The sequence below is a fragment of the Simochromis diagramma genome, unplaced genomic scaffold (genome assembly GCF_900408965.1).
Source record: "Simochromis diagramma unplaced genomic scaffold, fSimDia1.1 OVJJ01000293.1, whole genome shotgun sequence".
Classification (NCBI taxonomy): Eukaryota; Metazoa; Chordata; class Actinopteri; order Cichliformes; family Cichlidae; genus Simochromis; species Simochromis diagramma.
This window is the reverse complement of record NW_024386801.1, coordinates 20,825,682-20,852,750: the sequence shown is the minus strand read 5'-3', so window position 1 is coordinate 20,852,750 and position 27,069 is coordinate 20,825,682. Positions and strand designations below refer to the sequence as shown.

The window sequence follows — 27,069 nt, the reverse complement described above, 5'->3', positions numbered from 1 at the left end:
CAAGGTCATTCTATATTTCCATACTAAGAAATATAGAATAACCTTTTTGGTCTTATGGAAGACCAAAAATCAACAGCATGTTTGTGCTTTTTTTTTTAAAAAAATGATTAAGCATAGCTAACATTTTAGGCACTATTTGTGTTTCATTTCTAATTTGTTGGGATTTTTCTAAGTGCATATCAATCCATATTTAGGATCCAGCAGCCCAATTGTAATTTTATGCACAATAAAGTACTGAGTCCTAAACTAAACTGTGTTCATTGAGATTAAAGTTGATAAAGAATGAGGACGGATGAGAAATTAAAGCGAAAATATGGATCCTGGGCTTAATGCTGTGGGAGCAGTTTGATTTCACAGTATGGGTCCACAGAGACATTTTTCTATGCTGATGAGAGTGATCTTTTCCAAGATGACAAAACTTCTATCCATGGGGCGCAGTGGGACTGAATTAATGATGAAGGTGAATAATATGCTGTGGCCTTTGCAGTAACCAATTTTCAACCAGTTGAACAGTATTGCTTCTACTCTGTGTTTCCATGCATGTCAAAGTAGAGTTGCAGAGACTTGGAGAGTTTGTGCTAAACCGACTGAAGCTACTGGTGACACTTAGGGAGACATAAAGTGTCTCCTGGTTTTGTTTGGTCGGAGGAGATATTTGTTGTAGGTTGTGATCCTGTGAATGCTAATTAGGTATTATAAAGGATGAAATATGACACAACTTAGCTAAGTCATTACATAAATAGAAAAAGCAGATTGTCACATTGCACTGGTTTTGTATCATGAATCCTTTAATTTCTGAAACAAAATAGATTTATTTTGCAGTGAATAAATAGCATACATAAATACAGTTTCTCAGAGATACACTATTTCTTTGATGCTAAGGATTTTATTTTCAGGAGCAGGATAAAGACAGGCCACTCTGTTGGACATACAATCAAAGGGTCTGATTGGATAAAAAGGAACAGGAAAAAAAAAAAGACTGCATCTACAAGAAGACAGAAAATAAACACAATCACATAATTACACAAAATATGTGGTCCGGTCCCTTAAAATGGTGCTGCGGTCTCTGGGGTGTCAGTAAAATGTACTTCGTTTTAAGATGTACGGCCGCCGAGTCTTAGTGATGTGCCCCACCTGCCTCTTCAATATGTAGGGTGACTTTCGTTTCAGTGGAGCGTCGCTGTTCTCCTCTGAATACTCTAGAGAGTCTTGGAGTAGCTGTGAGGAGTGAAGGGAGACACAGCAGAGGATGAGTGTCACACAACATGAGGGAGTGTGAGGGGGGCGGGCGGCAGGCAAACATGTTTTGGTACTGACTGCTAATCTGCAGGTGTTGTGTTAACATTTAAAAAAAGAGAAATGCCACAGTGCGAGGAGCCAAGAGTGGAGAGAAAAACGATGACAGCGAGTGAGGAAGAGATGAGGAGGCGAAGTGGGGGAGAGGGGAGATTTAATGAAGTGTGTTTGCTTTAGGGGAGAATACACATGCTCCTGTGTGTTCTGGCGATGTGAGTGAGTAAGTGTGTATGTACACAAGTCTGTGTATTTGTTTTGACTGGGCTTTTGGTTGACAGTTACTTCTCAACAAGTAGCTTAGGTAGGAGATTAGGACTTTTGAGAATTTCCTTAGCTATCCATAATTTATGCAAGGTGCTAGTGGAACCTCTGAAAGTTAGATTTTACCAGTAAATATCTGCTTGTGCTTATGCAATGTTGTTATTTGAAAAGTAGCCCACACAGCAAAGGAAATTAAGTTAAAGATGATTGTCTGACCCTCTCCTCCCGGCTCTGCAGTACTCGGCAGATGTGTTGCAAGTTGTACATTTCATCCAGCAGCTGGAGGCTCCCCTCCCTCAGACCCCCATCCTCCTCCTCGCCACTCCACGCCTCCTGGCGCAGGGCGCTCAGCATCTTACAGAGGTTGGCCAGAGACACGCGCCAATAGGGGGCACTCTGCTTATTCTGTTTCATCTGCACAGAGGGCACAAGATACCAGGATGAGACGGTTAAATGGATTGAGTGGTTGGGTTTTTAACACTCAGAGTGCATCACTTAATCAGATTCCTGCTTTGAGCAATATTTTTGTTGGTGTTTTAGTGTATTTTGTGAACTTGGGTGAAGTGAAAACTGTACTGAACACTCAAGAGGCTGATGTTTCAGGTGGTTTAGAAGCTTTTTGGTTTAATGGGGATTGTTTTCTCTCGTGAAACATTTATATCGACAGAAATGATCCGACTGAAAAACGACATTTTTCAGCTCAATCCGCGTCCACAACACTGTAAGTACAAACTGTGGCCATAATCTTAAAGTTCAGCCAAACTGTTGATTCGATACCTCAATCTGACTTAATCATTTTGATATTTGTCATTTCATAGCTTATTTATGAGCAAAAACAATACAGTCAGTATTGTGATCTACACCTTAGTCTCACTTTTAATGTTGTACATTTTGCATTTGCAGCAGTAAACACTCAGGTAGTTCCTTTAAAAAGGCTGCATGTGAGACTTTTACAATGTAATCTAAGCACCGATTATTTCTTAAAGACACATGCACTCAGAGTGAACAGAGTGAGACTACTGAGTTATAATCTAGTGTCTCTAGAGTGCAGTGAGATGGTAAAGAGCCCCCAGAGTCCTCTGTGTGTACTGGCTGTCAAGTGCATGTTGCAGTCAAAGATGTCAGTGTCAGGGAGGCTCACTCATCATTTATGACCAGTGGAAGTATCCTCAAATATAAAGATGAAAACTCTTTTTGTTTGCCAGGCAGGAGACGTGGATAAAAGCTTTAGTGGCATCAAATGAACAAGCGTCAGGATCAAACATAGGCAGCTGACATTTGGAAATTGCCCATGCACAAAAGACAAACTAGCTGAGTTAGTGTGGCCATGCAATTGTGCTGTAATGTCATATGAAAGATTGTGGTACTTCACTGGAAATTTCTACCTTAACGTTAGTCTCCTGGGCTCTTTAGCGTTCACAAACTTGCATTTTATAGAGACGCAAAAGTTCAATCTAAATTCCAGCATCAGAACAACTAACGATACTGAACACAGAGGTCAGTGACTCACTATGCAGAGTAATAAGAAGGTAATTTAGTTGTATTCAGTAGAGAATGAAAAACCACAATGGAGCATTAACCGTGGTATCTAATCAGATGAAAGGAAGGGAGGAGTATATCAGTCAATTTTATTGTCAAATATATAGTGTGTAGATAAAGAGCCACAAATAGGTCTATCTTCCACCATACTGCACTTTCCAGCCTCTTGAGCAGTCTGTCAGTCATGCAGCAAGTTATTATTACAATCATCACCCCTGAGCAACCTCTGAGCATCGGCAGCCATGAATCAAATGGCTGATTTGTCACAGTCATGTCTCTGTGTGAGCATCGCAGTTTTTCATCAGCAAGAAGGGTAAAAGATGTGTCGTAACTATCCTGCCAAGTCCATCTGAATCCTATTAGGATCGGCCATCCGTCTGTGCGTGCCTTTGGTTCCACATTCACTGATTTCATACCTGATCTTTGCATAGCCTCAGGCAGACGTCAGATAAATGTGATAAAAAGCTCAAAGTTACAACTGAATTAGAATGCCCAATCTCAGCTCTTATTTTCTCCTCGTTTCAAAGCACTGCAGCAAATGGAAAGGTGATTATTTGTTATTTTTCTGAGCACATTTGAACTGGATACACTTTTAAAAAGAGCAAATTGACTTAAAAAAAACAAAGTAAATGCTCAGGCAGCCTGAGTGGCACAAAAAGCCTCTTGTGGTAAATTATTTATCTCCCACTCAGCATGAGCACAACCGCAAGCTGAGGTTGCCACTGAAGCGTGGATGTAGATTTCATGAAAGAACACCTGGAAAGCCTTTATCGGCGAGGTCAGAGACCGACCCGGCAGGATGAAGCTTTTCTTTCCAGTCTCTGATATCACAGATGTAAAAAGACCAGATACCTTGGAAGTGAAGAGACTGCTGAGTAGTTCCTCTTCTAGCGCTCGCTGCTCCTGGTCAACATCTGTCAGTTACAGAAAAACAGCTTTACAACATTCAGATTTCACACAAATAAAAACACAAAACAAAAGATAAAACATAAACAAAAAACATAAATAAAACATAAACATAAATCAATATGATTAAAACAAATATACTAGGTCTAATCTAAATGTATACTCAGTCGGTTTCATTTGAACTGATTCCATTAAATTTAATGTTTTACATTCTACTTGTGTAACAACATAACAAAAAAATTGACATGTAATCCAACTACTTAAAGAAGTCAGTATTTTGGGCAAATATTTTTGGAGTGTAGTTTAGTTCAGTCCTCAATGAAATGTTATTTAAATTAACAATTAAGAATAGTTTCTCATCATCTACATTTGAATAGTAAAGTGGCGAAGAAACCCAGCCCTCGGTATCTGATGGTGGTCATCTTCATCACTATTGATAACAGAGTCCCTGTGCACCCTGACAGTGACAAAAACCAACACATAATGTCAATAAGAATTCCATGTGCATCTCTCTCTCTCTCCATATATATATATATATATATATATATATATATGTATGTATGTATGTATGTATGTATGTATGTGTGTGTGTGTGTGTTATGCGCGCATGCATAAAAGTTGTCCTTTATTTGGTTATTGATCCAAAATTAACTATCATCTAGTAACAATCCATTCTCATTTTGAGTATTGGAAATAGTTCAGTGTAAACTGCATTTAATGTAAACTAAATGAAACTAATTAAGTTTCATTTCCCTAACATAAGATCAAACAAAGAATGTGAACAATAGTGTAAGTTACATTAATAGTTACATTAATAGTTACATTAATAGTTTTTTCTGCTGTGCCGTGTTTGGAAGAGGTGAAGTGAAACTGTCATAAAAGCCCATATTCACATGTGACTATGGCCACTTTTAAGCTTTCAACAGGTAACACTACTGATCAGCCTGAGTCCCAGTGCACCCTGACAGTTAAACAAAGCACAAATTATGCATGGATTTAAAAGAATGGAAGAGGCAATTGATCTTTGAGGGGGAAAGGGGTTTTATAGTAGCCTAAAAGAGCTGTAATCCTTGAGCAAAATTAAGATTTTCACTTATACAGTTATTTTTTTTAATAAACCGAGGTTTAAAAGTTAGCTATGTCATGAAGTCACACGCCATTCTCTGATTTTTCCCGAGAGAATAAATCATTTCAACTGCAGGTTATTTCAGTATTTAATCTAAAGGACCAAACTCAAAACCATCCTGTTTAACCAACTTTGCCATTCAAGTTTATTCAGAAATATTTGCAGTATTTTTTCCTTCTTTTATGCACATGCAACATTTCAGTATGATGCACCTGTTTTGTGAATAAATCCATAAAGTTCTACATAGAAAACCTGTTGAAAGAACACCAGTGCTTACCTGTACAAAGTGCACCACATGTTAAACAGAGGAGAAGCATACACGCCAACTGTGTCTGCATCTTGATCAGAACAAAAAAATCTGAAAAGAAATACCCCAAAAGAACAAAAAAAGGATCCCACACTGAAGAATTCACCTGAGGAGGAATCTAGTCCATAAGGTTAGGGGCCAGACACAGACAAAGAGAGGCTGGAGACAAAATTTAGTGAAGCTGCTGTTTTGTTTTTTCTTGTTCTTCTTCTTCAGATCTATACACACTTAAGCAGTTTCTGCTGCTGGGATGTGAAGCACAGTGGGCTCCATTCCCTGGGTATATAAGAGCCAAAGTGATGTCACAGCATCTGCCCCCCCCCCCCCACCCACACAGACACACATCTCCATCCCCACCTTCCCACCCATTACCACATCCCACTCATTCTCCTGTGTCATCAGATGTTTCATCCGACGACACTCCGGCATCATGACGTGAAAGGTTTTTGCGTTATTTCCCCTCATGAATGCACACAGTCCGAGGTTAGTTTTGCCTCATGTTCCACTGATGGGTACCAGCAGTGATGAGGCAGGATGAATGAATCAGGCTCACTTTTTGCTTCACAGTTTGAACAGTCTTTTCATTTTTTTTCTAATTCACCAGGTTGTTGTCTTGGTTAACAAACAAAACCACTACATGCTAAAGGCTGAAATATTGGTGACGATTAGAATTTAATTAACGTGAAGGCACAACTCTGTCCATGTTTCTCTAAAGCAGGTTTTACTTTGTAATAGTTTTTTTTCTACTATAAATTCCCGCTGACATAAATGTAATCCATTAACCAACAAATAGCTTGAAATTTATTACTGCATTGCATGATCATCACAATCAGTCCACAACCTGCAGACGTTGGGATTTCTATTTTTTGACTTTAATAATAAAAAGCTTTTTCACTGGAGCTTAACCTGGCTTTCACAACTTGTTAAGAGGACCTTGGAAACAATGACTAAGAAAATAATCTTACCACCAGGTCTGTTTGGTAGATTTTTGAAAGCTTTCCATCAAATATCCTCCAACTTTATTTCTCTTTTTAGGGTTATATTTTTGCTTAATTCCATAGAAAACACTTTTAAATCAGCATACTTACTCTATGAACTTAAGAGCAAATATAAACTCATGCACTAATTTCTGATTCATTTTGTTAGTGTAGTTTAAATAGAGCTGTTTTCTGGTTTTGTTGCCAGAGATGGGCAGTAACGCATTACTGTAATCCAATTACTTTTTTCAAGTAACGAGTAAAGTAAGGGATTACTATTGCAAAAACGGTAATTAGATTACCGTTACTTTCCCGTAGGAGCGCTGCGTTACTGCGTTACTGCGTTACTAAAACCGTGATTTTTTGCCAGAATGTCTCATGACAGTGACGTGCGAAGTTCGTGGCAACAGCTGTGTGCAGATCAACAATGGATAATATATCGAGTGCGGGAGAGAGTATGAGCGTGCAGCGTTTAAAGCGTGGAAGTACTGACCTTACTTTGAGTTTGATTCCATAAAAAGTGACAAAAACATTAGTGTCCGTTGTGCGTGGGAAGAAAACTTCTTTTTACAGCGGAAAAAACCCCTAAACTTCCAAGCAAGCACCGAGTGCGCAACGACGTAATGGGAAATTCACAGAGAAACTCGCGGATTCTTCCACTGACCGCTGCGGCACACCTGCACCAGGGTAAACCTCCGCCTACCCCACTCCTGCTTTACAGGTGAAAATAGAGAAACAGGACCGCTAGTCTTTGACTTTATTTTCTGCTGTGTTTTACTTGCATCTATTTGAAAGACTGAGTGTAAACACACACAAAAAATATTTTATGTGCTGGAATGTGCAGAAAATAGGTTTAAATATTAAACAAATTTCTTCCAGTCAGAGAATGTTGCATATAATTAAATTTTTGCTTGATGCATAAAGTTAAAAGATTAAAACTAATAAAACAAGTTTTAAAAAGGGACTTTTCCATTTGATTACATTTTGTATGATGGATTATGTAGAAAAAGTAGAATTGGGCTGAAAGATCTATCGCTTTATCACCTATTCAGGTTGTAAATCGTGTTTTTAAAAAGTAACTAAGTAACTAAGTAACTAGGTAATTAATTACTTTTGAAAATAAGTAATCAGTAAAGTAACGGGATTACTTTTTTGGGGAAGTAATCAGTAATTAGTTACTGATTACTTTTTTCAAGTAACTTGACCAACACTGTTTGTTGCACAAAATTGTAAAGGGGGAGCCATTTGTTGTGACCGGTTGAGCCTGAGGAAAAAACATGAGATGAGGTAAGTGAAGAAGAAGCCTTCTGGGAGCCTAACTCTATTGCAGCTAACCAATGGATGGTCCATGGTCACCTGATCCAGCCCTTACTATAGGCTACATCAAAAGGGAAGTTTTAAGCCTAATTTTAAAAGTGAAGAACCTGTCTGTCTCCCAAACTGGGAACCGATTAAGGTCAAATTAGTTCAATTTAATTTTATTTATATAGCATCAAATCACAACAGTTGCCTCAATGTGGTTTATAGACCCTCTGATAATACAGAGAAAAACTTCTCAATCAGATGTCACACTCTGGTGACAGTGGGAAGGAAAAACTCCCGTTTAACAGGAATAAACCTCTGGCAGAACCAGGCTCAGGGAGGGGCGGCCATCTGCAACAACCGGCTGTAAGTGAGGAGAGGAAGACAGGATGAAGACATGCTGAGAGAGCCAGAGATTAATAATAAATAACGATTAAATTCAAGGAGACAGAAGAGGGACCTGATAGCTGAAAGTTCCACCTCAAATTCTACTTTAAAAGATTTGTATGTGAGGAGAAGAATTTTAACTTCTTTATTTAACAGGGAGCCAGTGAAGAGAGGCCGATGTAGAAAAATAGGATTTCTCTTTCTAGTCCCTGTCAGAATTCTCACTGCAGCCTTCTGATGTAACATTTAACTGCAAATGTGTCTGCAGAAGAAGCCACTGACAACCATTAATGGGTTTAGCGTGTTTATTGAACAGATAGTAAAGGGTAGGTGAGTGACTTAGAATGCTACAACCTTTATGGGAGTCTCTACTGAAGGAGACAGAGTGCATGCAGGTAAGTCTCTGTAAGTTATTAGAGGTGAGAGAAAATTCTTACTTGTAATTTGCTTGAACAGGGATTTAAGAGGGACTGCTGGCATACAGACACAATACATTAGGAGTAGTGAGTGGGTTGGTGGAAAGTGGGGAGGCAGGTGAGATGAGGGTGAGTCCTTCTGTCTTCAAAGCTCAGATGATGTCTGTAGAACTCCTTGGTGAAGCATGGATCAGGAAACTTGAAGAGAAGAAAGACAGCACTGACCGAGAGTGGACATAGGGAGGCAAAGCAGAGAGAGAAAGAAAGAGAGACCAAGAAGAAAACCCCACATCTGCCCAAGCATAACATCTGGATCAAATGAAAACCTTTTCAGGGAGCTTCTGAGCGAGCAGATAATAATTACTTACAGGAGTCCAGTCATTGTAGGTAGTCCTATATATACCTGTTACGGCCCTAGCAGGGCCTCCTCCTGAAGGTGCCTGTGTGGGCGTGTCCCACCACCTCTTCTGCCTGAGGTGCCACCTTTCCCTTTTGTGCAGCTGACTCTCGTCAGTAATCAAGGAGATTTAAGCCCAGGGAAAGGTGAGCTCTGGGCCAGAGTGCCATTAGTGTGGTTGCAGCTAGTGAGCTGTATGTTTGTGTGGTTACAGCTAGTGAGCTGAGTGTTTAGTGTATTTGCTGTATTTGCAGTTAGTGAGCTGCTCTTTCTTTTTGGCTTACGTTTTACTTTATTGACCAATGCCTGAGTTTTGTTTGTTTTCTTAAATGGTGATAGCGGCTTGTCCGTCTCTTTTAGTTGAGCTACTTTAATAAAACTCTTTAATTTAACCCTCATGCCTTCTTGTCTCCTTTTTCTGACCCGGACACTTTTTGTTATTTCCCCCTCACCGCCTAGACCCCTCAGGGGAACGTAACAATACCTTTAATATGCACACTGAAGGATATATGAAAGAATAAGTGAATATATCAAAGATTCCTTGAAGTGTTATTGGAGGCCAAGGTAGTACCATCAAGGCTTACATGTCTATTAGGCACACCTGAAGGTTCAGTAATTGATTTGTATCTCCTGCCTTCATGAGAAACTGAGTTTTATCAACATAGCAATGAAAATTTTTGCAGTTATTTCTACTAACATTGTCTAAGGGAAGCATGTGCTGTCAATAGTATTGATCCCAGCCTAGAACCCAGAAGAATTTTCCCCTAATGGTTAATTTTATTTGTAAAGAAATTCATGAAGTCATTAGCAGTTAAGGTCAAAGGAATACTTGGGTCAGCAGAGCTCTGACTCTTTGCCTAGCTGCTCTGCTGAACAGAAACTGTTTTCCTCTATCAGATGTCTAATCTTTGAGGGCTTTTTAAAGAGTAGCAAAGTATTTTTTTCCAGATCAGAAGAAGGTCTTCTAATTTAGTGAAATGCCATTTCCTCCCTAGTTTAAAAGTTGCCTGCTTTAAGACAGATGTGACTTATACAAAGCTGTACGTTTCTCTGATTTGTTGAGTCATAGTTGGGCTGTTACATAGGTAACAAGATAATCTGTCTCTGAAGGAGTAAGATTCAGGTAGCTGCTCGCATCATGAGTCAGTACATGGTATTATTGAAGATAACAGTGCAAGGATCATGTCTTTAAACTTTGTTACAGCACTTTCAGAGAGACCTCCACTGTAATGAAATATATTCCCATTATTGTAAATTTAAATTTAAAAAATGGTCAGACAAGACATGTTTTCAGGGAATACTGTTAAATACTCAGTTTCTATGATGTACCATATGTCAGGACAAGATTCAGAGTGTTTTTAAAATGACGAGTCAGTTCATTTACATTCTGAAAGAAGCTAATTGTGTTTAAATCACATGCAGTGTGGAGGCTGTTGTTCTCAGCATCTACACTAATGTTAAAATCACTTTCAACGATGAGTTTAAGTAATGCTCAGTTAGTTGTTTTAGCTGTGTGTTTTTGTGGCTACCCTATTTAGTAATTAACCCCCAAAAACAATTAAATAATTTCAATATGTGTTAGGACAGCTTGAAAAACCACGTGCTCTTTGAGAGATTTACAGCGTCAAACACTCTCAGACTTTTGTTTTTTTTTAAACAGGCTGTTTCATCTCAATGTAACATTTGTTGATCCAGAAAGGATCAAAACCCAACATGTTACATTTTCCTTAATTGTAATGTAAACATGTTGTAACATTACATTACAGCTTTTTTATGTCGTCAGCAGGGTGGATACATGACAAAAAATGCTGTTATTCTGTGCCTTATCTGCTCTATATTTTATATTATAATCTGCTAATATTTCAACATAATCTACAATGTTTTCTAATTGTTACGTTATTTCGTATTTCTGCAGAACTGAGTATCTTTTTGAAGAAAGTGTTTCGTTTAGTCGTTCAGGTTGTTCCTGCAGGTGGAAGGGGGCAGAGTTTCACCATTAAATCTCGTTTGGCTGTAGGAAACACCTCCCTCCGCTTTTCGGATGGGGCGGATAGAGTTGCACCCGGGACACCCGTCAACTTTTCTGAAACATTCCGATAAGTGTCCGACGTCCTACCATGCCTGGACTGTAACTCACTTTGGATCGCCGGTCTGTTTTCTTGTGCTCCTGAGTCATGGCTCCATTTGGAAAAAACTTCCTTAAAGCCCGAATGAAAAACAGGTAACTTGATCAGATGAGTATGAGCTTTCTTTAAACCTGTTGAGTGTGTTTTCCCCCAACTTCGAGCATTAGAAAAAAGACGTTACAATGAAATGCGTGAGGGACACGATTTACGCACAACTCGGCGCGCATCGAACTACGAATGAGCAGCACAAAATAAAACGCAGTTAAGTTGTTAATTCAGTTCTTTATATCATCTTTTTGACTATTATTGTTTTAAAAAAATGTCTGCTCGGTCCAGTTAGAAAAACTGACAAACCCTATACTGAATTCCAAGGAAATAATATACACTTCCGTGGAATATGAGATTTTGAGCGTCCTTTTTTTCATCAAGGTTATTACTATCTTAAACCAATTCATTCTTAATTTCCTTAATACTATTTGGGGAGTAATATATATTAATTTTACTAATTAAAAGCCAGTTTTGGCGAACCTTTCCGTGTGTGCACATGTTAAGATTTTTCATGTTACATTTTTAATGTAACTATACATGAACGATTTTATCAGTGTGCCAGTGAGTGATGTGCCTTTTAGTGGTGGTCTTTGTTGTTTGTTTACAACACTGCAGGCCTACTGTACATTATCTTGTAAACGTTTGGACTTTCTTCTGCTATTATAAAAAAAACGCACACACATATGTACACATACAAAGTAGTAGAGATCATGTCATCTGTATTACCATAATTTGCTTTTTGCAACTTCCCTAAGAGCGTAGCTTGGCCTTTTGATGTGCTTCTCTCTGGAGCTGGGGTCCAGCTACAGTTCTGTAAAGGCAAGGAGGAAAGTAGAGTTACTGAGCCACAAGCTGTCGTCTGTTATTGGTGTAGACATTCTGCTTCTTTTGTTGACTACAGACTTTTGTTGTGCAGAGCTGGTAAACAGAGTTCTCTTTCTGAGTATCTAGGTCATGATTGAATCCCTTGCTGCCAAGATCAAGATAAGGAAAGTTAAAGGGTTTTAATTAGCTTTACTCATTAAGGGTCTCAATTAACACCAAACACAGCAACAACGCTGAGAGGTATGGTAGTGTACAGTGCTAAATTACAACACTTTGACAGAGGCACCATCAGCAGAATTGATGCATTTTCACATCACACAGAGCTGAGATGAATTATCTTTGATAACTTCAAACAGTCTGACTGAAGTTGTCTCCAGTGGCTGTCTTATTTTTTTTTTCTTGCATAGTAATTATCATCGGGGCACCTATAATTATCTCAAGTGTTTAGATCTTTAGACATGTCAAACGCTTCACTTCGGAGACATCTGAGGCCGGCTCCTACTCGAGGTGAAACTTTGAGCTGGATGTTGACAACATGTGCAGTCGGAGCAAGCCGAAGCATCAAAATATTCACAAAATAAGAAAACGTTAATGTTGATTTGGTAAATGTAAAAAATATTGGAATATTCCATACTAAAATCAGGGAGTCTGATCCTTCAAACAACAGGAAATACAAGCCTCAGAATTATGTGACCAAAGCAATGTAGTGACCACTTGCACTAAGCCACCACTATAGCATTGTTAATTAGTTTTTAACATTGCTAGATTAATACAAATTTGCAGGCTGCTGAAAGCAATAAAAAAAAAAGACAGTTTGTGTTTAAAAAGGACAGGGGAAGTCATTTCTTTTAATGAGAAAGGGTTGTTATGGTGATTTAGATACTTCCTGTGGGCAAAAGATAATAGGGGTGGGCGATTTCACATAGGAAAGGAACAAACAGGGTGTGTTGTGTCTCTGCTCACAGATGCTTATCAGGGAAGGAGTCTTCCCAGAGATCAACATATCCAGATAGAAAAGTCACATTATTTCCTCAGCAATCCCTCATTCCCATCCTCAGATAAGAACAAGAGGAAACATCTCCTGTCCAGCATCCAATAGTTTCTCTTCTGCATTCTCTGTGTTAAAGCCAAGCCAGACAGACACTTTGTAGATACTTTAGACTAGTATGATTTATTTGTTTTGGCTTGGATTTCTATATCTTACCTTTTTTAGTAAACCCCTATTGTTTTATATACACCAGTCAAACCTATAATTTGTTAGATAAACTACAAGTGTTGGTCTCGAAGAAAGAGAAACTTTGATTAGTGTAGGAAATGCAAATGCAAGCTTCTTATTGTCCCCTTTCACTTGTCTGATATTATTGACATTTATGTTTTTGAAGGGAAAAAAAGTGCAGAGGTCATGAGTCTGCAGTGCATTGTGTCATATCCTGCAGTGCACATTCAGTTTCCTTTTAAAGGAAATACAGCTGAAAAATGTCTTCACTTCATCTCTAGTTGATCCAGTCAGCCACAACTTTTTATCAGAACTTGTTCTTCCAGTCAGCATTAGTTTAGTCATAAAATCAGGATGAGTAAGTAAGAAATGTTGGATTGCACATAGGCCTTTTTTTCTGGTTTTAACTTGAGGTTAGCATTTGTGATTTGAGGATTTATGTTTACTTATTTGATTGTACTTAGCTTGGCTTAACTGAACAGATCAAGATGCCAGTAAAATTCATGACTTTTTCATCAACCTCGTGTTAAGTGCTAATTATGAGGTATTACAGCTATGAAAACCACAAACAAAATGAAGGCGTTAGCGTAAATCACACAGATTTTAATTTTAAATTTGTTGATGCTGCATAGAAGGTGAATTAATCTATCTGGGGTAAGTTTGATCGTTTCACTCAGGACTGTTTTGAGCTGTAAAAGCAAACCTGTGATCTTATCAGCAGCAAATATAATCAAATCCAAATATACTCACGATTCCATAGTGAGACGTGTTGACAGCAGAGGCTAAAGGACATGTTTGCCTATCTGCTATCAAAGCTTTGTTTCTGTTGAGCATATTTGCATCTCTTTTTCGTCATTGATCTGCCAAAACATGTCGGGACACTTTAGAGCTATAACTCTGTCATTTGCTATGACTTGCTCAAACCACCAGCATACAGGCCTCTGTGGTAACTTGTACCTTGCAAACTTATCACACAAGTGGGAATTGTTAATTCCTTCCAGGTTGTCATTATGAGCATTACAATATGCTACCGCAATGCAGCCGTAACGTAATCATCCAACACAGAAGCTGGTACGGAAATTCCTATAATTTAAGGTTAAACTGAACTTAGACGTGTGGGTTGTTTCCTCCCACACATCCCAGTTCTAACTGGATATCTCTGCCTCTAAGTTCAAGGTGAGGTCAAGTGGGTCTGCTCAGGTTTCTCGGGTTCATTCAAGTGTGAATTTAAAGTCGAACCTGTACTGTGCCAGTTGCCGTGCAACACCCGTCTTCACCCATAAGGGCTTTATATTTTAGTTTTTCTTGAAAGTATGTGTCATCTGAAGCTGTAATTCCACATTAGCTTTGAGTTCATTACACTATCAGTGTCAGCTTTGTCATTTACCACCCAGCAGTGTGACCTATGAAGGCACCCTCATTTGCTGCGTCTGGAACTGCTGTGTAATCCCAAGCTATGAATATCAAATGGCACCCAAAGTGACAGCCCTCATAAAGTATGTGGTGCGATGCAATCAGCGCAGCAGTGCATGCACTACTTGTGTATCTCTTGTCAGAGTCCTAACGGTTTGCCATGCATCTAATTGTTTGCTCTTAAAAAACACCGCAAAGTTCTGGTTAACCACATTTCAGCCAGTACAGTAAGTCAAAGTGGTGATGTCTGTGAGGCTAAGCCAGCACAATTCGAGTTGCCATTAATGGAGTCATATTCCTGCAGTATTCTTTCCAAAATAAACACAGCAGAAGAATCATTGTTCTATGAGGTAGAGCTTTAAAGAAAAAATATGCTATCGTTTAGGCTGAGGGGCTAGTGTACAGCCGTCTTTAATACCCTTTAGTACCCTGATAAAAATTGCTGTTTTCCTCAATAAGAAGCAATGTAAAAAGCCATAAAAGTGCAAGTTAGGTACTGTTTACAAGGTTGTGTCAGTGACAGAAAACTTCCAGGAATTGCTGGGAGTTTATGTGGATTTTGATGTACTAGCAGTTGACTCACAACCCCGAGGCTTACAGGGGCCTTAAATGTAAGTGATAATGCTGTTAGCTGCAGAAATGCAAAGCAGGATACCAAGAGCTTTCAATAAGTTCTGCCACAGCAGGACACAGACTTCACATCTACTAACTGCTGGGAATCATTGAGGTTTTGCCATTTTGGCTGCATTGCATAAGCTACAGTGTTTAGACATTCTCCAAGTCAATTCACACTGGCATTAGTTGCAGCATGTGTATCTGCACCTTAACAATCAAAGAACTCTAACAATAAATATTCCTTTAACTAATTTGGAAACTAAATTAGACTCATAAAAGTCATTCTCATGAATAAATGAAATATTTATTTCTTTTTCGTCCAAATAAATCATTTGCTTTCAGTTCCAATGTGTTCCAGTGATAATGCATAATAGAAACTGTTAGCTCTTTCTTCACAGTAGAATGAAAATTAAAAGTAACCATAGTGAGCAACATGGAATCTGTTTTCCTCCCTTCCTCCTACGGTGCATAAAACTATAGTGGCAGGATGTTGCCTGAGTGCTGGTGATTGTGGCCTGAGACAAATACAGGTGTTTCCCTGCCTAACTGTACTGTCTTCCTGCACAGCTGTGGCCTTGGGTCACCCTTTCTGAAATAGCCAGTGTATGTACAGCATGTTTATTCGCCTGCAAGATTAGAAATGAGGACAGTGTGTGACAGGTTCAGGTTTATTGGAAATATCTGCATTGTGTATTTACAGATGTGTAGTATAGCTATGCTGCACTGAACATGTAATTATGATTTTGTTCCCTTTTCCTTTACCTTTCTTCTTTCGTTCCCTTGCACTTCTTGCCTCAGCCATTCTTTCATCCTTGCAATACAGTATAACAGTGGCTCACAAAATATTTTTTGGCCCCATATAATGAAATTGCTCTGATTTTTGGATTCCTCATCACATGCTGAGAAGGTGGGAGAGGTTTTGACCCATTAATGCACATGTGAAAGTAACCTTTAAATATTGTTTTATCAATAATAAATAAAATATGCATAATTGGTCAGGTTTACCACTCGTAATTCATCCAAATGAATTTGTTTTGTACATAGCATTTTAATTTAAGCTGACAACGACACTATGTTTAATAAAAGTAATGGGTTAAAAAGTGAAATAATGTATTGTATTATATTATAATAAGACTTTTTCAAACACACCACAAACTTGCCACAGTTGATGCCATGGTTCATGCCCTAACACATATTGACTGCTCTATAATGTTGAGCTGTTGTGTCAGATAAGCTCATTTTTTAAGCATGTGGCCACTATGTACGGTGTACTGGGTACACCGCCTGTTTTCTTTCCTGTGCAGCAGTAGCACTGGGGCCGTGTTGTATTGGGTGAAGTTGGAAATTCCATGGTCAAAGCAACAAGGGTCGTTGTCTATTAAATGCTTGAGGCATGTTGGAATTGTTTGGCCTACACATAGCTCAGGTATTTGCTTTGCTCCGGTTTTCTCCAAGAGTCTCAATAACCATTAACCAACCTATGAATTGCATTCCTGAGACCTTATTCGCCAGATGTTTACACTATGCTCCAGTTGGGCGTTCATGTGTTATGTGGGAACCAATACATTGTGGTATCAGTCTGTCAAATCTACAAACTGAGAGATAAGCCTCTTTCTCCCTTTGAATAATATACACAATGTCTTAGACATGCAGGTTGGGGTATCTATGTCATCTTAATAGGATGTGGCTTTTTTTTTTTTTTTTTTGGTTTGGTTGGTTGGTTTTTTTGCTTCCTCCCGCATTGGTGACGTAAGTTAGCATAAGTTGCATTCGGCCAAGGTTATCAGAACAAATAAAGGCAAAGCAGGTACATGATGTAGGGTTGTGAAGACGTTGCTGCATACCAACCTGAGGAACAACACTGAACTTTGATAGCTGGGCTAAACAAAGGACTTGATTTTAATCCCAAAGTCTGTTTTAATACATTGTAAATATAGATAAGACTTCAGATTTATCTAGATAGTAAAGTGAAATATAATTTTAAAAGGCTTAGATGAAAATCCCACTTCCAGACAAATGTGTTGGCCCATTCCTTTTACCCATCAGTGTCACTATATCAAATTTCCTGACAAGCTACAGCCAGATTTCCTTGTTGATGTTTTCTGCTTTTGTTATTTAAGGCTAATTTTTTCAACCTTTTTTTATTCGTAAATGTGATATTATCCAGGATTAGAAGAATGTTTTTCTCTATTACTGTGAACTGATTAAAGAAGTATTGTCTTTTGGGTTGAAAAACCACAGACCAACATTCCTTTAACCCACAAAAATCAGTCTGCAGTTTAACCATCAAAGGAGGAGCTCTACTTTTTTGTGTCTGTGATTTTTACGTGGATAATCTTTCTCTGGGTTTCTTTGCGATTAAACTGTCTGCAATTATAGGAGTATTATGTGTCACTTATTTTTCCCTGAAGACTAGAATTTAACTTTAAATAATTCACCAAGACAGAAACTTGGCAGTCAGAGATTCCCTAATGAAACACATGAATCGCAGAATGTTCCTAACATGTTATCTTTCATATAAATAATAGAGTGATACATCATTCTTTATCCTGAAATCAGATTTAAATGTCTGGTGATGTTATCTTCTTATTTGTGGCCGTCTGCATTGCCGGTGCCTATCATTTAATGACTGGCTATTAGGTCCTGAATATTACCGGTGGTTCATTAAGGATGTAAAAAATGAATATCTTCGGTCCATCAGAGGTCAATTTTTGAACAGGTTTTACGATCCATGCAAAAACTTAATGAGGGCCTTGAGGTTAAATAGCTCAGAACCGAACCATTAAGTGATCATCTCTGATGAGTAAGACGATGAGAAACAGTAATAGAATCAAGCCAGGAAGCACAAAATGACTGAATGTAGTTTTCTGCTCATTGACCTAATGGAAAGCCATCAAATAAGGATGCATTCATAAAAACATACTACTTAGAATAGGAAAACATTTTAAAGTATTATAGAGAGAGACTTATTTTACTTCAGATGGCAAGTATGTTGAAATGTGGCTGTCTAAATTTCCTTTCGGGATCAATGAAGTATTTATCTAACTACATTTTTTTAACCCTTTTGTTGAACTGCGGTCTAGAAAGGAGTATTTCTAATCCCCAAATGCACGTGTCTAGAATTGAATTTGTGAACATAACTACTACTATCACTTAAAATGTATTCCAATTCAATTTATAAAGCACCAAAACACAACACCAAGTTAAAGACTTATAATAATACAGAGAAAACAGAGAAAACCCCAAAAGTCAGATGTCGCACTTTAGTGACTGTGGGAAGGAAAAACTCCATATTTACAGGAAGAAACCTGCGGCAGAACCAGGCTCAGTGGGGGTCAGCCATCTGCCCCAACTGGTTGGAGGTGAGGGGAAGGAAACACGACCAGCAATCCAAACCCGCCTTAATGCAACGAAACATGAAGGGTTATATTTTAATGTCACAGAGTGTAAACATTGTAGAGCATTAACTTAAGAAAGCATTTCCAAGTTTTCATGCATAGCCAAAGTTGTAACCTTTGTTTTTCTGTCTTCTGCGTAGGACAAAAGATGCAGAGCCTGTGGTAGGAAAGGAGATCCAAGTTACTGTCTGCAATGAAGAGAAGGTTGTCTGTGGAGTAACAAAGCATACGACATGTGCAGATATGATTCAGGCATTACTGGATGATCACAAGTCAGTCCCAGAGAGCAAGCAGCTACTGGATGGAGAACCCAAAGACTTCTGTCTCGTTGAACGGTGGAAGGGTTTCGAGAGAGCTTTGCCACCTCTTACCAGAATACTGAGACTCTGGTATGCTTGGGGTGATCAGAGGCCCTTCATACAGTTTATTCTAGTTAAAACCAGTGATTTCGTGCCTCAGCCTGCTAAGAAAGGTGGAAAGTCCAAAGGGGCCAAGCTGAAGCGATGTGAGCACGGTCGTGCTCAGTATTCCCAGTCTCTGCCAGCGGAAAAACAAAAGCGCATGGTAAAAAAAGCTTTCCGAAAGCTGGAGAAACTTCATATGGAGAGCAAAAGCTCCCTAGGTGCAGAGGAGATCGACCAGATGGTGCAACTTATTCTCAACCAGGACCACACAATTAGAGAGCAGATCCAGCGGATAAGGGAGCTAGATTCAGAGATTGAGCGGATTGAGCTGCAAGTCCAGCAAGAAACCAAGTCGGAGACTTCCTTGGCTCAGGCCTGCAGTCCAAATTCCGAGGCACACATTGAGGAGCAGCTGCAAGAATACTTGTACACCAGCGATGGGGTTGTACAGCTGGACATGGAGGTTCAGAGGCACCAGGAACTCATCCTCCAGTTGTCCCATGAAATTGACGCTGAGCTTAGAATGGCCAGCCTCGCTCTGGCTCAAGATGAAGACCAGGAAGGAATGGCCACTGGTTCCTGTATCCCCGCTGACACAGACGAAGCATTTTATACTGCTGAAATTGAGAGGCTGCGGGGCGAACTGAATCACAGCCTCTTCACCGGTGTTTCCATTCACAACCAAGCTGCTGAAATAGACAAGCAGATAAAGTACTTTGACAATACACTGGTTTCTAAGGATCAAGAGTGCTGGCAGCTAGCCGCCCAGCTGAGCTCATTGCAAATCACGGACAGCACAGAGGAGGAGCAGCCCATAACAGTCCAAGGGAAAAGTGAGACCCAGTGCGGCATTTCTCAGACAGTGAAACTCAAACACACCCTGTCCCCTCTAGACATTACAGACACAGACTCAGACACTGGGATTAGCTCCACACACAGTCAGGACTCTCTGTCACCGTGTCTCGATTTCCCTCCCCCGCTGGACACAGACGTTTGAAGAACCCGGTTCACTCAGCAATGTGTTCTTCTTCAGTCACCAGCCGCAGTTTTTTACTCCTCACATGTGCTCTTTGTTTCATGCTCTGTGCTTGCAAAATTAGCAAAAAGACACATTTTCTGCAATTTTTAGTGTCTCCGGAACTTTGTTGCATCGTCATCACACCATGCCAAAAAGAAGAATGTAAGAAATGTCAACTTGGGTTCCAACAAATTAATACAAGAGTACTGTGGTTGATTCTTAAGCGTGTTCACAGAAAATTGGTCAAAAATGTTTTTGCAAAGAGTTTGCAAGATGCAAAACATATCCTTGTTTAATATGAATAATTTTCTCAGGTATCAAAGTAACAGATGGTTAGGTATCAGTGTAACATGAAATAATACATGCAAGACACTAACTGAGGCTGTGCGTACACTACTTATAATCCTACATTATTGATAGAAGGTTTTCCCATTTTTAATTGCCAACAGAGATGCAAAGACCAATTTTTAGATGTTTAGTTTTGTCACTTTAGATGATAGTAAATAAGCTTTTTGCTTTTTGTAAAGTTCTCAAGCTATTTATTAAGTTGCACTTCTTACACACTTAAGGCTATTAACAATGTTTTATATTAAAACAAAAAGATAATAGTTTTGATGTAGTATTTGTAAAAGAAAAATATACTTTAAACACTGTTCTTGACTATTCTGTAAATACAAACCTAGTTCGCCCGATTTCAAATGGTAATTGCCCCTTCTTGATATATCATTATTTAACTTTGATTAGATGACATCTTTCCGTCTAGAAAGGGCTACAAAGTCATTTCTAAGGCTTTTGTGATTCAACACTAAGAAAGAGAATAGATAAAAATGGCATCCATTGCAGAGTTCCAAGGTGAAAATCACTGCTGACCAAAAAGAACACAAAACCTCGTGTCACATCTACCAAAAGCATCTTGATTCCCGAATATTCTGTGGATTGATTAGACAAAAGCAGAACTTTCTGAAAGGTTTGCATCCTGTTACACCTGACGTAAAAGGTAGCACAGCATTTCATAAGGAAAACATCATACCAACAGTCAAACGCAGTGGTGGTAGTGTGATGGTCTAGGGCTGCTTTCCTGCATCAAGGCTTTGGCAACTCTCTACCGAACAGACTCTATCCTGGCAGACAGCATCACCTGGAACTCAAGTGCACTGAGGTTATGCAGCAGGACAATGATCCAAAGTACACCACTGAATGGCTTAAATACACACAATGAGCAATGAGCTCACAAGGAGTCCAAACTGAAATCTAATTGAGATGTTTTGGCATAACATCTCAATTAGTTCATGCTCAAAAATATTCCAGTGGGGCTTAATTAAAACAATTCTGCAAAGAAGAGTAGAACAAAGTTCCTCCACAGTGATGTGAAGGACTCATTGCCAGTTATTGCTAATGTGTAATTGCAGTCCATGCTGCTAAGATTGGCACAACCTGTTATTGGGTTTAGGGGTTTAGTTTTTGACACAAGACCTTGTTGCATTTAGTTATTTTACCTTAATAGATAAAATCATCATTTAAAAAGTGCATTTTGTATTTACCCGGGTTATCTTTGTCTAATGTTTAAAACAGTGTGACAAATATGCAGAAATATAAGATATCAGGAAGGAGGCAAATACTTTTTCACAGCACCTTATGCTTCTGCAAGTAGTATAAGTAATTACTGAGAAAGGCACAATTGTAAAAGAAAAGCTTATTTATTTACTGTAGTTACCAAACTACCAGTTACCAGAATTTTGGGACATTGTGTAAAATTCAAGTAAAAATAAAATGCAATGGGTTCATGAGATCTGCAAATCTTGTAAACCCATTTTGCTCATAAACATTTCAAACATTTTAATATTTCATGAAAATATTATCTCATTTTGGATTTGGTGACAGCAGCATGTCTCAGAAAAGTTGGTGAAGGGCAAACGAAATTCAAGTTACAACAATTTCTGGTACATAAATAGCTGGTGGGACATTTTTCAGATAATTTGGCAACAGGTCAGTAAAATGACACAGTCTGAAAACATGTGAAGCCAAAAATATGACAAAGAAGACAAAGAATCTTATATCAAATAAGAATGGGAAAACATTCCTCTCCCACGAGTCCAGCAACCGTTCTCCTGAGTTCCCACATGTTTACAGGCTTAGGGGAAGCTACACAGCATAAACGTGGCTCTCTTCCAACTTTTTTGTCATGCAGAGATGTGTTGCTGCAGTCAATTTCAAAATGAGCTAATATCTTTTTATTAAAAAGCCACATTTTTCTCAGTTTAAGCATTGAACGTGTATCCTCTTGTTAATTAAATATGGGTTTATGAGATTTGCTTATCACTGCATTGTTTTTATTTGCAATTTTCACAACGTTCCAGCTTATTTGGAAATGGGTTTGTATTTTTCAGATGTAAGTTTGTGACAAATCACTATTCGCTACCTGCCTAATCAAACACTAGATTCACTATCCACCAAATTCAATTCACACGCCCTGCGTTTTAACCACTTAAAACGTAAGCTATTATAAAGAATAATGTACATCTTGACTTTCATAATAAAAGCTAATACTTTAAATACCTAAAAACACTGTCGTTGGGTTTTTCGGCACCATTTGTTTAGGATTTGATTGTCTTATAAATAAAGCCTAGCAACAGTGCTGCCTAAGGAAGGGCATCTTCTTATGCAAATCATAGGATTTGAAATCATAGGGCTGCTTGCCACATTTCCAACAGTTTCACATCTAGTTAGGGTCTATAAACACTTACAAATTGGTTTTGATCAAACACAAATCTACGCCTGGAGACTGGCGTAGTTTTGTGTCCTTTTTGGGAAGAATACATCTTCCGATGTTTTTTTATCATTATTATTATTATTTTAGTTGCCATTTGTATAGGCACAAAATCTTGGGTTATTAAAAATGCAAAAAAAAAAAAAAGTGGGGTAAAACAGGCCATTTAAGCAAACCTTTCCCATGTTTTTCACCATTTCACAAGTTTGATCACAAGCTTTTGTGTTAATGGTCATTTTTAATCACCTCCAAAAGTCAAGTTAAGCACTGGGCTGCTTCTAGAAAATCTTTATTCTAAGGTTAAAGGGGGGGGGGAAACTAGTGTGTCATACCCATTGAATTGAATTAAGCTCTCAGTCACCATAGAGATATGACACAGTTACCTCAGAGTCCTCAGGCACCATATAATCAGACGAGATGGTCACCAGGCTAGCACAAACAACAGCGAGCACTCTCCTCATGTCTAGGTACTGCTGACAGATGAACACTTTGTGCTCAGGGCAGAGCTGGGCTGGAAAAAAGCAGAGGATATCTATTTCACACACTAATTGACTCTCCCACCCTGCCCTCTTTCTTTGCTCCTTCAAGCTACCAAGTAACCAAGCATGAAAGGCCTGAGAGCTTACAGTTCGAAGCGATCTTGCACTGGCATCCCTAACCTGTTGATGAAATGGAGGTTTATGGTGTTATGGACCAGGCTTTCTATAGCTCCTTTCTACTCCTTTCTGAGAACTCAAGCACTTTCTTCTACTAAGTGTCAATCACATAATCATACATGCACATAGTGGTTTTATCTATACAAAAGCACTTTTATCTAACTCACTCACACTCCGATGGATACATCAGGGAAAACTTGGGGTTTAGTATCTTTCCCATCTTGCTCTTTGAGACATGGGGAACACAGGAATATCTGGGGATTGATCTGACCTTGTATCCCCAGACAGTCTGCTATCCAACTACTAACCAGGCGCTAACATTTTCCAAAATCCGAGAAGATCGGATTAGTTTTATTAAACTTTTAAGAAATACACTTTTGGCACATTTGAAGGAAATGATAAAATAAAGAGCCACAGACCAAATAGTTTCCATTGTGTCATAATAAAGTTTGATTTCCCTCTGATCTATAGAGAGAGCCCAAGCTGTTTTTTGATACTGCATTTTGTAAGTGACCCCACTGATTGTGGCCACAGCAGACTCACTCACTATGAGTCACAGCATCTAGATAGAAGAGCTAGATTGCTTAGCTGTCTGCCGCTGAGGCAGATAAAAGACAGACTGTGTCTACAGCCATGGTTGTACTTTGGTTCTTATGATTACGCATATGACACATTAGCTTATAATGAGTGTTGCACTACGTGCAGAGGTTTTATGACGTATGGAGTGAAAATCATGATTGTGCTAACTAGGCATTGTATTAAACTACTGTGTTCTTTAACGGCTTAGGTGGATTGGTAGCAAATCTTTCATATGTAATGAGAATAACTTTTGTGGCTAACATGCAGGTTAATACCAACAGGACCACTGAAGGACAGTCACAGCACAACACACACTGAACCGAAGTTACATGTGCATGAATGATATTGATGTGGATTGTACTTTGATCAGAGCCACCAGTGCACATTTAAAATGCCACAAAGGCTGGTCCAACCGTAAGTGAAAATATCACGAGGGCCCCCTCACTGAAAAAAAGCATGCAAAAATAAGAACAGGTTAAAGTCAGAAAAATCAGCCATGTCTATGTTGAAAGATCAAATTAAAAATGATAATAATGGTTTACAAGTGCAATGCCGGAGGGTGAAATTTCACTGCATGAGTCATCAGTGCTCTTAATACCTCAGGGGGAGCAACAGAATCAACTCCTTTGTTTACAAGCATCAATAAATTTAAGAGTTTGAGCATGTGAAGCAATAACTTCCTGAAAAAGTCATGGACACACGAGGAGAATGTAGGTGTTTCTGACAACAAGTCTGAATTTGGATGAGCCAAATTTTCAAAAATAAAATCTGTTCACATCAAGAGCACAGTGTCGTGCCTCAGACACCACATGATCAACGTAAGCCAGAAAACAGGTTCTCAGATACTAGCAGGAGAATGTGGGGTTCAGAATCAAGGGCTTCAAGTACCTCTGGAACAGCCACATGTGTTGAAGCAGAAGCTTATATGGCTGCTCTTCTTGCTCAAAGACTGTTTAAAGCCAAATATCATTTGGTCCCACAATAACAGGAAATAGGAAAAAGAAATGAGCAATTCAAGTGTTGACAACAGCCTCACTTGCTCTTATAAACCCCCTTCTCAAGTCAATAAGAGCCTCAAGAAGCCATGTGCAAAGCAGCGTGTTCAATAGATGTAATTATAAGGTATCCTATTTCAACAATATAGAGAGCGAGGATCTGACGGCCTCTCTGCTGCTAATTTTTATGGTTGAGGAGAATGTTGAAGTCCAACCTGTCTGTGAGTCTCATATGAGAGGGTCTATGTTCCTGGCAGGGCTCTGCTGGGCTGTTTGTGATTGAATGAATTTAGGAGGCATTAAAACACAAAGCTGGATGTTGAGATCTCAGTTTGGTACTGGCTAGCATTGGAAGTAATAATCATTTAAAGTCTGAACCATGAAATTATGGCCAGAATATTCAATTTCTCTGTAACTGGAGTGTTTTGTTGGTTTTTTTAAACCTTCCAACAATTTTTAAGAATAAAACACATGTTTGGTTTGCTTAGAAATGCAATGTGCAATTTATTGTGCTTTTTTTGGGGGGGGGGGTCATACCGATGTTGTTAAAGTCTCTAAAACTCAAAAAAACCCTCGTATGTACTAGGCATTAAGGGGAAATGTACAATCTGCGATAACCAACCAAAATTAAATAACTGCTATGCTAATAGATTTTAGAAAGCTCATAAGTGAGCAGTAGGCCACGACACAGAAGAGCTGCAGTGGTGGTTATAGCAAGTGGCTGCATACTTTAACATCTCCATTTGAAATAATTTAGCACATCAAGCGTTACATAATTACACTTTGCACTGTACGATGAACTGAAATGTAAAAGTTCTGGATTAGGTCGAATAAAACAAAAATACTAAGAGGAAGCCAAAAGAAAGTAGATCCAAAATAAAAATTTTCCATTGCAACCCCTGCAGGGGTCTATTGAAAATGGCAAATAGAGGTCTTAAAATACAAACTCACCTCTTTCTGCAGTTAAACGTGTTCAGGCACCTACTGTGCTCAAATGGCAGTAAATATTAAAATGAACAGAGATTTTGGCTCTGGTTCTTTAGGGTGTTGAGGAGCTGCTTGTTCTTTCGCAAACTATTTGCTGCCAAGGCAGCTGACGCACCAAAAGACGTTTAACAAAGGTATACATTTCCGATCATGGGCAGGCTGAAAAGCCTCAGAAGCAGTACTTAAGCGGAAAGGGGTAAAAGAAAATTCCATTTACTGTCAAGGTGCCTTGAAAATATGCAATGTTTTAAATACTTCCCACAGAAATACTTTTTTTTGTTTGAAGGACGCTGCAGGTAACATTTACCTCTTCTCTCTACTGCAGATCAGCAATTCAAAGACTTACCAGCTCACAAGTGTGTTTGCTGACAACAATAATTACATCTACCAAAATGACAATTAGAGACACTGCAAACCTGTCTTTGTTCAGTCCATCCAGTTACTACAACTGGGCAGTTTGAGTAAACCATAATCTGGCATCAGCTGCCTGTGCTGAAGATGAGAGCTGATTTTTTAATGTATATTTTTGTGTGTAGTATATCTTTACCCAGAAACATAGTATCTCAAATTACAGACAAACAAAAACATGCTTGTCAAAAAGATCAAAGAGGAATTTACTAAATGTATTAAATCTATTACATCTATCTGATGTTTTTATCTCAGCCTTGAGAAAACCAGATCTTTTAAACTCAGAAAAAAGTGAATTAATAGTGAGAAAAACAATGTGCACACCGTCGTATGCAAAGTGTGCAGCAGCTATGGTTTGTTAAGCAGCGTTCAAAACCTGGGAGTATCAAGATGAACTGATAATTGTCATTTCAAGTTTGCGAATGGTTGACTGAGTGAGCTCAGAAAGCAGCTTCCAACCCACAATTCTTGTGTCTTGGAGCAAACCTAACAACATGAAGAGCTGGTTTAAATAATTACTTAACTGTCACACTCCTGTCCTGTGAAAACAGGTTTTAAAGGCACAACCCTCTGCTTTTAAGATCATGTTCAGAGTGAAAAATACTTAATTAGGCTTTTTCCAGATGGCTCGGGTAACTGCAAAGTGCCGGTTACCATAGCTATAACTAATGGCTCATGCTACTGAGGGACTTCTTGTGAT

The 27,069-nt window shown here is 38.8% G+C and overlaps 2 protein-coding genes across 2 annotated transcripts; one reads left to right on the top strand and one right to left on the bottom strand.

Moving 5' to 3' along the window:
• Window positions 1-767: 767 nt before the first annotated feature.
• nts (neurotensin) lies at window positions 768-5,732 on the bottom strand. The gene is made up of 4 exons (XM_040026500.1): window positions 5,406-5,732; window positions 3,949-4,010; window positions 1,774-1,971; window positions 768-1,218 (listed from the first exon to the last, which is right to left on the bottom strand). The coding sequence occupies exons 1-4, from the start codon at window positions 5,464-5,466 to the stop codon at window positions 1,075-1,077; spliced, it is 465 nt and encodes a 154-aa protein (XP_039882434.1). The 5' UTR covers window positions 5,467-5,732; the 3' UTR covers window positions 768-1,074.
• A 5,229-nt stretch (window positions 5,733-10,961) lies between these two features.
• On the top strand, window positions 10,962-23,797 carry rassf9 (Ras association domain family member 9). Its single transcript, XM_040026499.1, has 2 exons — window positions 10,962-11,135; window positions 18,696-23,797. Exons 1-2 carry the CDS (start codon window positions 11,089-11,091, stop codon window positions 19,954-19,956), a joined length of 1,308 nt encoding a protein of 435 aa, XP_039882433.1. The 5' UTR covers window positions 10,962-11,088; the 3' UTR covers window positions 19,957-23,797.
• The last annotated feature ends 3,272 nt before the right edge of the window (window positions 23,798-27,069 follow it).

Coding starts and splice junctions, on each gene's coding strand:
- nts (XM_040026500.1), bottom strand. CDS start 5,466: ATGCAGACACAGTTGGCGTGTATGCTTCTCCTCTGTTTAACATGTGGT. Junction 4,011..5,405: donor ATGTGGTGCACTTTGTACAG/GTAAGCACTGGT, acceptor TGTAACTGACAG/ATGTTGACCAGGAGCAGCGA. Junction 1,972..3,948: donor GCAGTCTCTTCACTTCCAAG/GTATCTGGTCTT, acceptor CCCTCTGTGCAG/ATGAAACAGAATAAGCAGAG.
- rassf9 (XM_040026499.1), top strand. CDS start 11,089: ATGGCTCCATTTGGAAAAAACTTCCTTAAAGCCCGAATGAAAAACAG. Junction 11,136..18,695: donor AAAGCCCGAATGAAAAACAG/GTAACTTGATCA, acceptor TCTTCTGCGTAG/GACAAAAGATGCAGAGCCTG.